The following is an 18,252-nucleotide window of genomic DNA, read 5'->3' as shown; positions in this document are numbered from 1 at the left end:
CGGTGAAAATACTTGAAAATAGTCCGCTAATGCGTTTGCTTTATCTTGATCAGAGTGGGCGATGGTCAGTTCGTTTCCACATTTAATGTGCAGCTCTGTGATTCCGGATTTCAATTTAGTTTTTGAATTTGCATATCTCCAAAACTTTTTCGGGTTCGTCTTGACATCTTTAGCGATATCCTTTTCCAAATACTTTTTAAAGGACTAGATATGGTAAGGGTCATCTATGGCCCCCAAATCCGCTATTTTTCAAAGTCTGTTATTTTAAGATGTTATTCTTGCATTTCAAATATTAACTACATACCGGACATATTTGATAGTGCTATAAGGTAATATAGCAGTTCTATTTTATGCATAAATTATGCAAAATGTGAAAATTTCATCAAAATTGGCATTTTTTATGCAGTTTTTCATCTAGTTAACATAGAGCGCATTCTAGAACAAACTTTATATTTCTCAAAATGATGTATTTTTGGAGTCTGCTAATTCTCTTAAAATATAAAGTTTGTTCTAGAATGCGCTCTATTGCTTTTAAAAGAAAAACTATCAAAATATATGCCAAAATTGACAAAATTTTCAAATTTGCATAATTTATGCAAAGTTACCATGGTTATATAGCAAAAACATACTTTCTGTCAACAAAAACATCATTAAGTTTTTATCTGGGGTGTATTCAATATTTCAAACGCGGCAACTTAATTTCTAAATACTTAATTTAAAATTTGGTAGATTTAGGGGCCAAAAAGAGCCATTATCATATCTAGTCCTTCCTTTCCTTACTATTGTTTTAAATTTGTTTCTTGCTTTCACGTATTCGTTATATTTCCGCACTTCCCTGGTTTCAAGATATCTCTGCCAGCTCCTATGTTTCCGTTTTATAGCCTGTACAGAGTAATTTGTGAAATGATTATTTTTTTTTACGTTCACGATCTCAAGCAGCGTTTAATACGTGTAGATACTATTATTCAACCAAGAAATAAATTTGAAATGTCTTCAATATCCGTTTAGTATTAATTTCTCATCGATTCATGTATGTTTGCTATGACGATATTGTGGGAAAGGGAAGTGCTAGCATTTAATTCCGGCGGAAAAATGCATGTACTTGTTTAGTATGAGATAGTGATATATTTTGACAAACGGAAAATATTGAGAATGCAGTTTGAGTAATAAAAAATAATCAAATCTATGATTATTTCAATATTTTGTGTAAATGATAATATGCGAAACATTTTTTAACTATTAGTCATGTATAATTTTTTAGTGAATTTGAGTAAATTTTGGTGAAAGAAATACAAAAATTGTATATGCAAATTTAAGACATCGATGTAGCCATTTAATTTCGACTAATTTCGTGAATGGCACAATTACGAATCCATTTTATTATATCACTTAAGAAACTTGAATGTTGAACGACAGAGCATAAATTATATTCATCATTTGAACAATAATTGGTGTTTTATCGTGTATGAATGTATCTAAATAGTACAAAACAAAATAAAAAAATAATTTATTTTGCCTTTGGTGCATGCGTAATCAGTCCTTCATTCCATATAGGATATAGCATCACGGAATTTTTCGGGATGCAATTAATTACTTTTAGGTGTAAACTGTGGGAGAAATAACTTTATTTCGTCGAAAAATAACTCTTCCGAAACTACATAAAAGTACCGAAACGACTTTTCTATGTGTCCCGAAACGACCGTACAATGTACCGAAACGACTTTAGAATAGTTATGTTACCGAAACGACCTGAAACCGTCCAAATCTACTGTTTTTCTGCTGCCCCTACTACCGTACATCCTCGATGATTCGTTTCGCTTTATATTAGAATTCGCTCGTTTCGTTTCGTTACCTTGCGCGCAGTTTGAAAAATACACAGTTGGACTCAATATGGCAGCCGTACAGCAACAATTCTCCGAGTTCGCAAATTATATTAAAATAGGCGTCGAAAGACAGGATGCAACTGTTTTGGGAGTCTTAATCGCTACAGTTGCCGTGTTTCTTACTATAGGTAAAGTATTTTGAGGGATTCAATAGAAATTAAATTCAGAAAAGCTCTCATTGTCACGAATGGTGCCACGTTCTGTAAAGTACTCAGTAGTGCACACGTGAAACATATGGTAGACTTCATGCATTATAAGTGATTTTCAGGGTATTTTGCGTTAAAATGTTTTAGTAACTAATTGGGAATTTTTAATCGCAAAAAGAACAATTTTTGCGAAAAAGTTACACATTACTAAACGTAAAAATACAAAAAGATATTATTCTTCACATATATCAACACTAACCTTAGTCCGCTAAACCTGCCTATATTATTAGGCTTTTTTTTTTTTTTTGCCTAATATATAGTCAGCTCGCGGTACCTCTTAAAAATGTGAAATCGTAGGCCAGATTTGGCCTACGCTACGTCAGCGGCATATTTCTAATATATTGTCCATGCAATGCCGGGAAAACGTACACATACCTTTATATTGGGATCTTATGTACTCCTTTGCCCCCATGTTACATCCCATTTATGAAATTAAACAACTGTGTACAATGAAATACTTCCGAGACCCTTCTATTTCACACATTTGTAATGGCCGCCGTATACACATTTAGTAGAGCAAACGGCAGCCAATCAACTTCGCTTCCGGTTTTATTTTTAAATATCCACGTGTAGTTGAAAGATAAACAAAATTCTACCGTGTATATGCTACATGTATATGCAACGTGAATATCGCGAAAGTTATGCGGTACCAGCAATAGTCGTGTTCAATTTGAATATTTGACAACATGTCGTGTATGTCGACCATGATTTTACTTTAAAAACTCTAACTGGCTAGCATTTTGTTTATCTTTCAACTACACATGGATATTTAGAAATAAAACCGGAAGCGAAGTTGATTGGCTGCCGTTTGCTCTACTAAATGTGTATACAGCGGCCATTACAAATGTGTGAAATAGAAGGGTCTCGGAAGTATTTCATTGTACACAGTAGTTTAATTTCATAAATGGGATGTAACATGGGGGCAAAGGAGTACATAAGATCCCAATATAAAGGTATGTGTACGTTTTCCCGGCATTGCATGGACGATATATTAGAAATATGCCGCTGACGTAGCGTAGGCCAAATCTGGCCTACGATTTCACATTTTTAAGAGGTACCGCGAGCTGACTATATATTAGGCAAAAAAAAAAAAAAATAATTAAAAAAAAGCCTAATAATATAGGCAGGTTTAGCGGACTACACTAACCTGTTCACAACCTCATCACAATAAGTTTAATCCCATGTGATGTCATTTTGAAAGTTTGCAGATTTCGCAGGGTATATAGGGGTATTTTTTTTAATTTATGTATACTATATATTATTGACAGAACGTCAAACTCCTGTGGTCAATTTATCAAAAGATGACCATCACAGCAGTTTCAGAGTAGTTTGTTCTTAATTAAACAACGGGGAAAGATATCCAGGGTTTATTTGGTTTTCAGCGATTTGATTTGGGAATTTTCATTGTAATTGGGAAAAAATAGGAGGGTTTGGCATTGGGAATGGGGTCCTTTTACTGACCCCGGTTATATAAGGAGAAAAATCACTGATTATGCTAGCCGTATATTAGGTTTTCTATGTATCAACAATGTTAGAGAACGGGAACACTTATTGTGAAACATTTTGTCTTGTCTAACTACAGTTAGAAAAATAAATTGGCTAACCCAGCTAAATAATTTGATAAAATAAGCACTGCCGCCTCCACAAATTTATGAACCTCCTGAGGCTTCTCCAACCATAACAGTTATACATAGAGATTGGAAACTCCTTCTTTGTCTATGTTGACATGCAGAGGGACTTCCAGTTGTACAAATGTATGTATTATAAAACTATAAATTAAAGGGACAATTCAATGAGGCTGAATTCTGTTACATAACCACGAAGCAAAATATGACATAAATGTATTGTTCAACATTCCTTATGAAACATATATATAACAAGAAGTAATGACGAATTTCACAACATTGTTAAGTATTTTGTTACAGTTAGAATTCCAAATGGTTGCATGAGGCCAAAAAAAAAAAAAAAATCTTGCTTCTGGTAACAACCTTTGAAATATGAAGGGTTGGTATAGGTTAGATTTTTATGGAGGTGTGTATACAGTGCACCTTCCATTATAAAATCACTCAGGTTCTCATGATAACCGGAACACTATACCTTGGTAATCATATCGGCAATCTCCGTAACTACGGGAGATAACTTTTACACTGTGTATTTTAATGTTGAGTATTGCACTGAGGTCAAGATCTCTGTCAGTGATTGCCGGTTCTCACATGCTTCACATTTTCTACACATACTTTAATTGATTTGGTTTATTTAGTTTTTGGTCCTATCAACAGCAAGGGTCATCATGATCGACTGACTTTTAACCAGACATCGCCAAAGTTGAAAAAATGGTCGGATTTTCGGACCGGCCAGGACTGTGAGGTGGACCGAACAAGATTTTGCTGGACCAGACAATTTTTGAAGTTAATATAAGTTCCTGTTATAAGTATCCAGACAGCTGTTTTCATGATTATCTAATTTATCTGATGCAGTTTTCATACATATATGTATTTGCCAGGTTTGGCACCTGCGTAATACTTCAGAGACACCATTTCTACTGACTTCCAGTACTCAATAATTGTCGGATGGTTGGTCCGGACAGGATTTTAAAATAGGCGGTCCGAGTCAAATTTTGCCTGACATGTCCGTTAGTGCTAGATCTAGTATTGTATTTGCTTTTAAACTTCGAGTCTGATTGAAAATAATAAAGTTGATTGTTAGCAAAATCAATCAGATCATCTTCATCAGTACCCTAAATGTTTTTATATTGCCAGTATTCCTTCTACTTGACGCATGCACGGCGGCAGTTTTTCAGTTTTACAAAAGCTAGAGGCTATGCTAGGCCTTTCTTCAGCTGAAGTACGAGATGAAGTAAACAAAATCCTAAATTCCGCAGTCTGTATCCTTGCCATAAGAAAACCAAAACATATATCTGACTTAATATGATACACGATAGTCACCTAGCTTATTGTAAATAGATATCATAGCTTCCATAGTTTCCATATGCCTACTAGAACAAATTTTGAGGGGAAATGGCCACGATCTTTTTACAGTGTACCAAGGATTTGTTACTACGTCCTTGGTCAAGCACACATGTTTTATACATCAAACTTTCCATTACAATGATTATAATACATAAATGGTCAACTTACGATTAATCAGTGATTTAGATCTTTTATATATATCTAAATCTTATCAAGAGTACATTGGGACAGAAAATTGAGTGTTCTGTCTCTAACGCATGCAGTATTGTAAGGGAGATAAATCTAAGTACAGATGGTCAATACAAAAAGGTTAAATACAGTACTATTGATCAATGTAAAACAGAAAAGATATCTGTATTAATAATTTGGGCATTAAAAATTAAAAATCAAATAAAATATGGAATAAAGTGAAACATAAAATACAATGTAGGCTAGCTTATATGAAATAATATCTTTTTTCCATGAATTCTTTTAAAGTGAATAGTCGGGCAAAGAAAACCAGTCTAAATGCGTTCATTGGCCTTCCAAAAGTTCTCACATATTAATACGACGGCCAAGTTCTACTTAGTTTCCCAGATCTGACCATTAAAGTAAAGAAAAGTTGAAAGCATTGAAAGCGAGGCTGCGTGGAAATGTAACCACGGACATAGTGAGCCGGGAGGACGTTTTAGAATTTCCATACTTTAAATTAATTTCTTTGTATGCAGACAGATTTTGACAAGAGTTTTTATTTTTTCATTTCATAAGAAATTATACTGGATACATTCACACCATTTTTACCGACTTTAGCCATCCTTGCCCGACTGTTCACTTTAAATGTTAATGACATTGCTTTTACTAGATTAAAGATATCCATGATTTGTATTTTAATGAGAGTCAGTCAGTAAAAGGTAAATTATTAGCCCACCATCATCAGATGGTGGGCTATTCAAATCGCCTTTCGTCCGTGGTCTGTCGTCTGTCCATCCTTCCGTCCGTCCGTTAACAATTCTTGTCACGCTATTTCTCAGAAAGTGCTGAAGGGATCTTTTTTAATTTCACATGTAAGTTCCCCTAGGGCCCTAGTTGTGCATATTGCATTTTGGAACCAATCGGTCAACAAGATGGCCGATTGATGGCCATCTTGGATTTTGATAGTTAAAAATTGTTACCGCTATTTCTCAGAAAGTATCGAAGGGATCTTTCTCAAATTTCATCTGTATGTACCCCTTGGACCCTAGTTGTGCATATTGCATTTTGGGACCAATCAGTCAACAAGATGGCCGACCGGCTAGCTTTTATCTTGTCATTATTGCTATATACACTGTATGTGATATTTAAACGGAAAAAACATATTTTACCAACATGTAAGAAGCCAATTATATATATATAATGTAAGTATCGGTTAGCTTGTTAACTTACATTATATATGATAATAATAATAATAAAAATACTGTAAGAGGTTTCTTTATAATTCCAATTGTTCTGAAATCAGAACCATTTTTTAAGTGTTCCAGCAAAATTAATGTAGTGTAACTTACTTACTTTTGGAGAAAATCGACTTTTTGTGTCCCTATTTCCCTGATGCAGATATTCACTTTTGCCGTACTTGGAAGGTCTTTATCACTACGGTGTTTATTCCCGTTGAAAACTAGCGTTCTGACGCACTTCGCGGGTTAAGTTCATTTTACGAATTTAAAGTCAACAATAGAAGCGGAACAATATCAAGAAACAATGCATTTTCAGCTCTAATATCGACATTAGGTTGGGCACAGAACTCGATGCCGGATAATAAGAATTTCCTGTAATGGTTGCAATAGGAAAATATTACGATGTCAGTAAATAAATGTTTAATTTCTTTCGTTTGATTCAATTTCTAAATTTGATGATTTGATCCCGAACATTCCAGTGACGTCACTTTTAGTAGGAGTGAATGAAATGGCAGTCAGTCCCGCCAAACAGTGACGTCACAATCACCGGAATGACGTCGCTTACATATTTCCCATGGTAGTAAAAAGGAGTACACACTCATTTGGTTTAGTGAATGCATCTTTTCTTGATCATCAAAAAAGCGTTTCGCTTTGAGCGAAATCATGTAAATAACAGGCAATTTGCTTTCGTTTTGAATGCCATCTTCTGTATGTATATTGAAAAAGTTGCAGGATAAACAGAATACACGGTCAATATCTTAATATACAAGTTTTATTTTGGTGTCGACAGAGAAAACCGAGATGACTCGGCAAAACCTTCTTAACTCACCTCATCGCACAAACGATAGCAGTATCGCTAGTATTAATTATAGCAAAACAAAATGTCCAACGTTGAAAATATTTCAAGTACATTTATTAGCTCACCTGGTCCAAAGGACCGAGGTGAGCTTATGGGATACCGCAGCGTCCGGCGTCCGTCGTCCGGCGTCCGTCGTCCAAAAGGGGTCAATTTGGCTATTTCCATTTAAACGACTTCTTCTCTGAAACTAAGCATGAGATAGCACTCATAATGCAATTGTAGTATCGTTATAGGGTGGGGATTCAAAATTGTACAAATGATGGGGCTGACCCCTGGGGGGCCTGAGGGGCGGGGTCAAAAGGGGTCAATTTGGCTATTTCCATATAAATGACTTCTTCTCTGAAACCAAGCATGGGATAGCACCCATAATGCAATGGTAGCATCCTTATAGGTTGGGGATTCAAAATTGTACAAATAATGGGGCTGACCCCCCGGGGGCCTGAGGGGCGGGGTCAAAAGGGGCCAATTTGGCTATTTCCGTATAAACAACTTCTTCTCTGAAACTAAGCATGGTATAGCACCCATAATGCAATGGTAGCATCTTTATAGGGTGGGGATTCAAAATTGTACAAATGATGGGGCTGACCCCCGGGGGCCTGAGGGGCGGGGTCAAAAGGGGTTAATTTGGCTATTTTCATATAAATGACTTCTTCTCTGCAACTAAGCATGGTATAGCACCCATTGTGCAATGGTAGCATCCTTATAGGGTGGGGATTCAAAATTGTACAAATAATGGGGCTGACCCCCCAGGGGCCCTGAGGGGCGGGGTCAAAAGGGGTCAATTTGGCTATTTCCATATAAACGACTTCTTCTCTGAAACTAAGCATGGTATAGCACCCATAATGCACTGGTAGCATCCATGTAGGCTGGGGATTCAAAATTTTGCAAATGATAGGGCTGACCCCCCGGGGGCCTGAGGGGCGGGGTCAAAAGGGATCATTTTGGCTATTTCCATATAAATGACTTCTTCTCTGCAACTAAGCATGGTATAGCACCCATAATGCAATGGTAGCATCCTTGTAGGCTGGGGATTCCAAATTGAGCAAATGATAGGGCTGACCCCCGGGGGCCTGAGGGGCGGGGTCAAAAGTGGTCAATTTCCATATAAATGACTTTTTCTCTGCAACTTAACATGGGATTGCGCTCATAATGCAATGGTTACATCCTTATAGGGTTTGGATTCAAAATTTTGCAAATGATGGGGCTGACCCCCCGGGGGCCTGAAGGATGGGGTCAAAAGGGGTCAATTTGGCTATTTCCATATAAACGACTTCTTCTCTGCAACTAAGAATGGAAGAGCACTTATAATGCAATGGTAGCATCCTAATAGGGTTGGGATTTGAAATTGTACAAATGATAGGGCTGACCCCGGGGACCTTAAACGGCAATAGATGCGAAGTCAAAAAGGTCAACTAGACTACTATTTTCATATAAATTACTTTGTCTCTGATATTGGATAGCATATTTGTATGGTATCAATAGCATCATTGTATGGTTGTGATTCAAAATTAAACTTTGGGAGTCAATTTTGCTTATTTTTCTAATTGTCAGAGTATTGTGATAATTACTAACAAAAAACCAGGTGAGCGATACAGGCCCTCTGGGCCTCTTGTTATTTACATAAACCAGCAATTAGAATAATCATTTATTTCATCTAGACTAAATAATTTGCAAATCCCATACACCGTCTGCAAGGAGACGTCCTTGGCCTATTGCTACCCACGATGCTCTCTTGATCGTAGTCTTATATTATGTAACATTTCATGGGATATTCAATCTAGATATATCTGTTTTCGACAGTTAAATTTTTATGAACATGTGTAAAACAAGCAGTCTCAACTGCTATTCCGAGACCGTAATATGCAATTTTTTATATGCAAGCGTATATCATGACGTTTCAAGTGGCTGCCTGTATTATTTTTTGTGAAAATGAATTATGCATATATGTTATAAAATTAGGTTAGCTTTTTGATTGTCATTATTGTTATATACACTGTATGTGATATTTAAATGAAAACAAATATTTTACCTTAGAAGCCAATGATATATATATAATGTAAGTATCGGTTAGCTTGTAATAATAATAATAATAATACTTTATTTATTGAGGGTGGCATATTTAGCATGGAGCTAATCTTCCATATGGCCCTCATTATATAAACACAAACAAAATTGACATAAATCATCAAAATATACATCACATGCATATGATAACAATCTATATACAATACAATGGAAAAACACAAGTGAAATGAAACACATACATTACTGTTTCATTTATACTGTATAGTACATTCCTTAAACCAAATAATAGGAACTGTTTTGATATAGGTAACATATATTTTTTTAATTAAGTTAATGTAAGTTAATAATGCATTTATATTATCAAGTTTGATAGAAAATAATTTCTTAACTTTAGCTTAAAAGTTACAAGGGATGTGGAGTCTGTTATATATCAAGTGGAAGATTATTCCAAGATACAACTCCAGAGTAGCTGAAGGACTTTCTCATTGTCTCTAATTGTAACTTAGGTAAAAGGAGTTTATTTTCTGTAGCTGATCTGAGTTTGTACAAGCAAGAATTTTGACAAGTTTCAATTAGTACAAACAAAAATTACAGTATGATATTTTATTCTGAGTTCGAACGTACTGAAGGGATCTGTCTCAAATTTCATATGTAGGTTCCCCTAGGGCCCTAGTTGTGCATATTGCATTTTGGGACCAATCGGTTCACAAGATGGCTGCCAGGCAGCTATCTTGGATTTTGATACTGAAAGTTTGTTATCGCTATTTCTCAGAAAGTACTCTTTCTCAAATTTCATATGTAGGTTCTCCTAGGGCTGTAGTTGTGCATATTGCGTTTTGGATCGATCGGTCAACAAAATGGCTGCCAGGCTGCCATCTTGGAATTTGATAGTTGAAGTTTATTATCGCTATTTCTCAGAAAGTATTGAATGAATCTGTCTCAAATTTCATATATAAGTTCCCCTAGGGCCCTAGCTAGTTGTGAAAAGCAGAGAAAAGATCCCTCTTTCCATTGTCAGACATAGATCATTCTTTGGTGGGCGCCAAGATCCCACTGGGATTTCTTGTTTACCAATTAAATCTTTGTGTTGATTTAATAAGTTCAGATGACCTTTTACATTATTAGAACCATGGTATAAATTTAATACAAAGTATAGGGCTTCAAAGTATGTCCAAATAATTTAATCAATTGCATTGAACTCTATTCAAAGTCACAGGGTTCAAATAAGCTATTTGTAACAACTTTCTGTAAATATTACAGCTAAGAGTACTGATATTTAACCAGTGTTATGTTTGTATTTTAAGTGAATCCAAGTTTGTCCTGGTAGCAATTCAAGTGACCAATGTGTTCTATTGGACCCTTGTTTTTTCTTTCAATCACAATAAAGTTTTGTTATGTATATTTAAAATAACAAAGGTATAAAATATCCAAGGAGTTTAACAAAAGACTTAAAAGGGCGTGGTTATGAGGTTTTTTCGAGGAGGACAGATGGCAGAAAAGGTCAGTCTATATGTCTGGTGACAGTTAACTTAAGAAACCTGATGTGCTGTTTGCCATAATTTGCATGCGTTAACACTTCCTTTCGGAAGATCATTGGAGAAAAGCGGTATGTGAATGAACTTTGAGGAAGCTGTTCTATGGTTTATCTTAATTAACAAAATACCATATAGCTTTGAAATTGGGAACATTACATGTCTTTTTCATGATTTCGAATAACACCTCTTTAGTGTTTCCCACAGGAAAAAAAAGGGCATGGTCCTGGGTTTTGAAAAGGGCACTTTGACCGCGATAATTAACCTTTAGAGCGGGGCACAAAGTTTATATCGACGACTTCCAATACAAGGGAAAATCTTTAAAACTGACTTGTTTATGTAATTCTGGTTCAACTTAATATCATTTAAATGCTTTAAACTCTCTGAGTTGCTAAGTAATATCAGGACATCTATTTAATTATTCTGAGTGAACAAAATGATTTTGGAAATTGTTATCTGCCGATCATATGATCATGACTAAAAATGATTCACAAGAAAGATCTAAATTTCATTTATATTAATTAAAAGAATGGGAAAAATGCAAAATGTATTCCTTCAGATATAGATGGCCTATTTAACATTAAAAACGTGTGTAAATAATTTACAGTTGTAAGCAGTATTTGTTTTTGAAGTAATGCTCACTATCTGTAGTCATAAAACTTATTGAAAGGCCAGCTGATTGTTTTCTAGGCTGCCGATGGGCTGCTCTGATTCAGCTTACGTAATACACAGACCTGAAAGTGACACCACAAGCCAAGGTGGAAATAGCCCAAGGGCTGCTAATTAGGGCCACTGGGGTGTTGGTCAGGGGGTCAGGGAGTGGTCACACCTCTTTTGTTTACTTAATTATCAAGCCACTGCCTGGTGTTTTGGTAGTTTAGTAAAAGTGTACTGGGGACAAACGGGGCACAGGGCGTTAGGTTATAGGGGCATGGCATCGGGTAAAAAGGGCACGGCGCCGCGTCATGCTAATCGGGTCTGTGGGAAACACTACTCTTTCAGTACTTTCAGTACTTTGATTTTAATGTTTTTTTCCCCTCATCATCCCAGTTTCTTGCAATGAAAAACTCAAATAAACTTTATTCAACCTTATCTTTAAACTATGGATTTGCGTTCTAGGGTATTATTGATATTTTAAAGGAGGTGTTGCATATAGGGTGAAAATCCGCCAACGATAAAATTTTGATTTTTAGCTCACCTGGCCCGAAGGGCCGGTGAGCTTATGTCATGGCGCGGCGTCCGTCGTCCGTCGTCCGTCCGTCCGTCGTCCGTCGTCCGTCCGTCAACATTTCCTTTAAATCGCTACTAGTCATAGAGTTCTGCATAGATTGTAACCAAATTGGCCACAAACATCCTTGGTGGAAAGGGGAACAGAACTTGTATAAATTTTGGCTCTGACTCCCCGGGGGCAGGAGGGGCGGGGCCCAATAGGGAAAATAAAGGTAAATCCTATAAAACGCTACTTGTCCTAGAGTTCTGCATGAATTGTAACCACATTTGGGCCACAAACATCCTTGGGGGAAGGGGAACAGAACTTGTATAAATTTATGCTCTGACCCCCTGGGGCAGGAGGGGCGGGGCCCAATAGGGGAAATAGAGGTAAATCCTATAAATCGCTACTTGTCCTTGAGTTCTGCATGGATTGTAAACCATATTTGGCCACAAACATCCTTGGCGGAAGGGGAACAGAACTTGTGTAAATTTAGGCTCTGACCCCCTGGGGGCAAGAGGGGCGGGGCCCAATAGGGGAAATAGTCCCTGGGCAAGAGGGATGGGGCCCAATAGGGGAAATAGAGTAAATCCTATAAATCGCTACTTGTCCTAGAGTTCTGCATGGATTGTAACCAAATTTGGCTAGAAATGCATCCTTGGGCTAAGGAGAACAGAAAATTGTATAAATTTTGGCTCTGACCCCTGGGGGCAGGAGGGTGGGGCCCAATAGGGGAAATAGAGGTAAATCCGATATCGCTAATAGCTATAGTTCTGCTTGGATTTTAACAAATTTGGCCCAGAAATATCCTTGGGGTTACAGAATTTGTATAAATTTTGGCTTTGACACCCTTGAGCAGAAAGAGTGGGGCCCAATAGGGGAATTAGAGGTAAATATTCAAATTCCTTCGAAAAGAAACAATGAACTTGTATTCAGAACATTCCTAGGCATTACAAACAGTGTGAGCGATACAGGCCCTCTGGGCCTCTTGTTGAATTTAATAGTTAATTGCATTAATACACATGTTTAAATACTTAGAACCCGATTGGACCATTATTATGACTACAGGGCCCCCTACATTAACATTGGTAAATTTAATGTCCATTGGGCCTTTTACCGGGCATAAGTCATAGTAAAAACAATTAAATCACGTTTTTCTTGTGATTAAAAATACCACACAAAATTGCCTTTTTAACGACATACCACACTTGGCTGTATCCAATATCATTTGATCACAAATCGAAGGTAAATATCAAATTTGACAGAAAATACGACTTTTTGAAGTTTTTCAATTTTTCGTTCGAGCACCAGAATAAGTAAGGCACTACTCGAGTACCCTAAAATTTTGATGTTTAAAATTATATTTAAGTTATCATCATTTCACCATAAACAGCTCAAGTTGATGAATCATTGGATATGCCACGTTTTTTTTAGGTTTATTTCGTCTACCCCCTGGTTTTTTAGCGGGCCGGTGAGCTTATGTCATGGCGCGGCGTCCGTCGTCCGTCCGTCCGTCCGTCGTCCGTCCGTCGTCCGTCCGTCCGTCCGTCCGTCCGTCAACATTTCCTTTAAATCGCTACTAGTCATAGAGTTCTGCATGGATTGTAACCAAATTTGGCCACAAACATCCTTGGGGGAAGGGAAACAGAACTTGTATAAATTTTGGCTCTGACACCCTGGGGGCAGGAGGGGCGGGGCCCAATAAGGGAAATAGAGGTAAATCCTATAAATCGCTACTTGTCCTAGAGTTCTGCATGGATTGTAACCAAATTTGGCCACAAACATCCATGGGGGAAGGGGAACAGAACTTGTATAAATTTTGCCTCTGGTCCCCCGGGGGCAGGAAGGGTGGGGCCCAATAGGGGAAATAGAGGTAAATCCTTTAAATCGCTACTAGTCATAGAGTTCTACATGGATTGTAACCAAATTTGGCCACAAACATCCTTGGGGGAAGGGGAACAGAACTTGTATAAATTTTGGCTCTGGCCCCCACGGGGGCAGGAGGGGTGGGGCCCAATAGGGGAAATAGAGGTAAATCCTTTAAATCGCTACTAGTCATAGAGTTCTACATGGATTGTAACCAAATTTGGCCACAAACATCCTTGGGGGAAGGGGAACAGAACTTGTATAAATTTTGGCTCTGGCCCCCCCGGGGGCAGGAGGGGTGGGGCCCAATAGGGGAAATAGAGGTAAATCCTTTAAATCGCTACTAGTCATAGAGTTCTACATGGATTGTAACCAAATTTGGCCACACGCATTCTTGGTGGAAGGGGAACAAAACTTGTATAAATTTTGGCTCTGGTCCCCCGCGGGCAGGAGGGGCGGGGCCCAATAGGGGAAATAGAGGTAAATCCTTTAAATGGCTACTAGTCATAGAGTTCTGAATGGAATGTAACCAAATTTGGCCACAGACATCCTTGGGGGAAGGGGAACAGAACTTGTATAAATTTTGGCTCTGGTCCCCCGGGGGCAGGAGGGGCGGGGCCCAATAGGGGAAATAGAGGTAAATCCTATAAATCACTACTTGTCCTAGAGTTCTGCATGGATTGTAACCAAATTTGGCCACAAACATCCTTGGGGGAAGGGGAACAGAACTTGTATAAATTTTGGCTCTGACCCCCTGGGGGCAGGAGGGGCGGGGCCCAATAGGGGAAATAGAGGTAAATCCTATAAATGGCTACTTGTCCTAGAGTTCTGCATGGATTGTAACCAAATTTGGCCACAAACATCCTTGGATGAAGGGGAACAGAACTTGTATAAATTTTGGCTCTGGCCACTCGGGGGCAGGAGGGGTGGGGCCCAATAGGGGAAATAGAGGTAAATCCTTTAAATCGCTACTAGTCATAGAGTTCTACATGGATTATAACCAAATTTGGCCACAAACATCCTTGGGGAAAGGGGAACAGAACTTGTATAAATTTTGGCTCTGGCCACCCGGGGGCAGGAGGGGTGGGGCCCAATAGGGGAAATAGAGGTAAATCCTTTAAATCGCTACTAGTCATAGAGTTCTGAATGGAATGTAACCAAATTTGGCCACAAACATCCTTGGGGGATGGGGAATAGAACTTGTATAAATTTTGGCTCTGGTCCCCCGGGGGCAGAAGGGGTGGGGCCCAATAGGGGAAATAGAGGTAAATCCTTTAAATCGCTACTAGTCATAGAGTTCTGCATGGATTGTAACCAAATTTGGCCACAAACATCCTTTGGGGAAGGGGGACAGAACTTGTATAATGCTCTGACCCTCAGGGGGCAGGAGGGGTGGGGCCCAATAGGGGGTTTAGAGGTTAATATTAGAATTCCTTCAGAAAAGAAACAATGAACCTGTATTCAGAACATTACTTGGCATTACAAACCAGGTGAGCGATACAGGCCCTCTGGGCCTCTTGTTCCATGATATCAAAGTACTGAGAGTACACTGATATTACCGACTTTACTGTTAGATTAGAATGTGATGATGAGGTGCGTATTTCGACCAAACCCTGAAATTATCATCATAAACTCATGTTTAGATTATATTTTTCAGAAATTCTACTTATCTGTTTCGAAACAGTGGGACACATAAAACTGACAGTTATGATTTAACATATACACAATGCCATGTTGCATTCCAGAAACTGTATAAGCATTTAGGTTATAATATGACCGTATGTGTCCTTTGCCCATTGTTATTTAAAGGGAACCATCAATGTTGCCATCGTCTCGGGTAGGGCGTTAGAATTGCACCTGCTATACCCATTGCATGATGGTAAAAGGCGACTAAATTTGGTACCTTTTTTGCTGGCGTCAATCAGATGTCTCATTTTACCTTTAGTAACCTATAGGTATCACAAATAAAATCACCAAAAGTTTACCAGGTACTGATTACAAGTTATAAGTTTTTTTCTCATCCAACACTCTTCATGAAAGTGCATGCTTTGTAGCAGCTTCATTTTGCTAGAAATTTTAAATTTTCGTCTAACTTCTTAGAACAAAAGGAGACCGAAGTACCTATATCAATTAGTTTATATTATAATTGGTCGGTCAATGTTTATATCAGATTCACTATTTAAAAAAAAATACTATTGTTACTAAATTAATTTTAGGAAAAAATCTTTGATGAAATATCTTGGTTCGGTCCTTTGGTGGGGCAACACCATAGAATATATGAAAGGACATACACAGGATGCCGTCCTCAAATGACTATAGCTGTAGTAGTACGTCAGTGAAAATCAGCGAATCAACCAGTTTAATTTTGCGGTAGACCGATTCCTGCATTTTTGATTCTATAAAATTGTTTTCATTGTTTGTTTGATTAAATCAACGTCCTATTAACAGCCAGGATCATGTAAGGACAGCATCCTATGTATGCAGTGTCCTGAGTGTATGAAGTGCGTAGTGTGCGATATGGAAGACTGCGTGTATATTTATAATGTTGTGTCTACTATAGTGGAACTCTTGCCCTTTTCATAGTACTATATCACTGAAACATGCCGCCGAAGATACCAAGCAACACATGTACATTCCCACCAAGTCACATTATATTGACAACAGGCGAACCAGTCGTCCTACTCTCTTAATGCTGAGCGCTAAGCAGGGTGTGTCTCGGCCAGGTGACAGAACCCAGAGCTTACCTCACAGGGGCGAGCTCTCAACCGAAAGCCAAATGTAAGGCGGTGTCAAGGAAGACGTTAGGAAGTATATTTAAGTTAGGAAGAAGAGATGCTATGATACGATCCTAAATTTAGTCGCCTTTTATGATCATGCAATAGGGGCAGTAGGTACAATTCTAATGCCCTACCTGCAGGACCGCGTTTCATTTTAATGTCATAAGGTCATCTAACCCAAAGGGTCAGGATGACCTATAGTCACCATGCTTTGTCCATTGTCGTGCGCTGTTCGCATTTCATCGTTCATATAAATTTTTCATTCAAATGACTTCTTCTCAATATCCGAAAGGCCCAAGAAACTGATATTCGGCATGTAGAATGCTGGAATGATGAGCCACCATGTTTGTGGAAATAAATTACCTTGACCTTCATTCAAGGTCACAGAATTCAAAAAGGCGAAATCTTTAAAAGATTTCTTGTGAATAACTAAGATGCCTAGATACCTGATATGAGGCCTGTGGTATGCTGGCATGAAAGACTACCAAGTTCATTTAGATTACAAGGGTCAAATAGGCTAAAAACTTTAAACAACTTATTGTGAATAACTAATAGGCATTGGAATCTGATATTGGGACTGTAGAATGATAGCTTAAACAACTACCAAGTTTGTTTAAATGAATGACCCTGACCTACCTTCATGGTCACATGAGTCAAATAGACTAAAATCTTTAAACGACTTCTTGTGAATAACTAAGGGGACAAGAGACCTGGTATTGTACATGTAGCATGTTTGGATGAAGGGCAAATTTCCTAAATCATCTTGCCCGATAGGTCAGGGTGACCTTTAGTGATCGTACTTCGTGCGCCTTCGTTCATAAACTTTCATTCAAACGAACTCTTCTCAATAATTGAAAGGCATCGAAACATGATTTTAGACCTAACATATTCTTAAATAAAGGGCTACAAAGTTGTTTGTCAAATTAATGACATTGACGTTAACTAAAGGTCACAGGGTTCTAATTGGCAAACATAAACAACTTCTTGACAATAACTAAGATGCCTTGCAGTATGCTGGAATAAAGGGCTTCAGACAGGTCAAATATATGAAAATCTTCAAACAGCTTTTCAATATGTGAAAGGCCTAAAGAACTCAGATAGTGGGCCTGTAATATTCCGCATGATTTTTTACTTTACCTACTTTCATGGTAACATTTTTAGCCCACCATCATCAGATGGTGGGCTATTCAAATCGCTTTTTGTCCGTGGTCCGTCCGTCCTTCCGTCCGTCCTTCCGTCCGTCCGTCCGTTAACAATTCTTGTTATCGCTATTTCTCAGAAAGCACTGAAGGGATCTTTCTCAAATTTCATATGTAGGTTCCCCTAGGGCCCTAGTTGTGCATATTGCATTTTGGGACCAATCGGTTAACAAGATGGCCGCCAGGCAGCCATCTTGGATTTTGATACTTAAAGTTTATTATCGCTATTTATCACAAAGTACTGAAGGGATCTTTCTCAAATTTCATATGTAGGTTCCCCTAGGGCCCTAGTTGTGCATATTGCATTTTGGGACCAA

At 38.0% G+C, this 18,252-nt stretch overlaps 1 protein-coding gene across 2 annotated transcripts in view; it reads left to right on the top strand.

The window, feature by feature from the left end:
- Positions 1-1,872: 1,872 nt before the first annotated feature.
- The window catches only part of LOC138316577 (signal recognition particle receptor subunit beta-like), an 83,811-nt gene continuing 67,431 nt past the window's right edge, over positions 1,873-18,252 (top strand). For both annotated transcript variants that reach the window (XM_069258267.1, XM_069258260.1), the window contains exon 1: positions 1,873-2,011. In XM_069258267.1, coding sequence (XP_069114368.1) covers positions 1,891-2,011 — 121 coding nt within the window. In that variant the 5' untranslated portion in view covers positions 1,873-1,890. The remainder of the gene's footprint in view (positions 2,012-18,252) is intronic.

Source organism: Argopecten irradians, chromosome 1 (genome assembly GCF_041381155.1).
Source record: "Argopecten irradians isolate NY chromosome 1, Ai_NY, whole genome shotgun sequence".
Classification (NCBI taxonomy): Eukaryota; Metazoa; Mollusca; class Bivalvia; order Pectinida; family Pectinidae; genus Argopecten; species Argopecten irradians.
The sequence above is the reverse complement of the archived record's forward strand: the minus strand, read 5'-3'. Positions and strand labels throughout refer to the sequence as shown.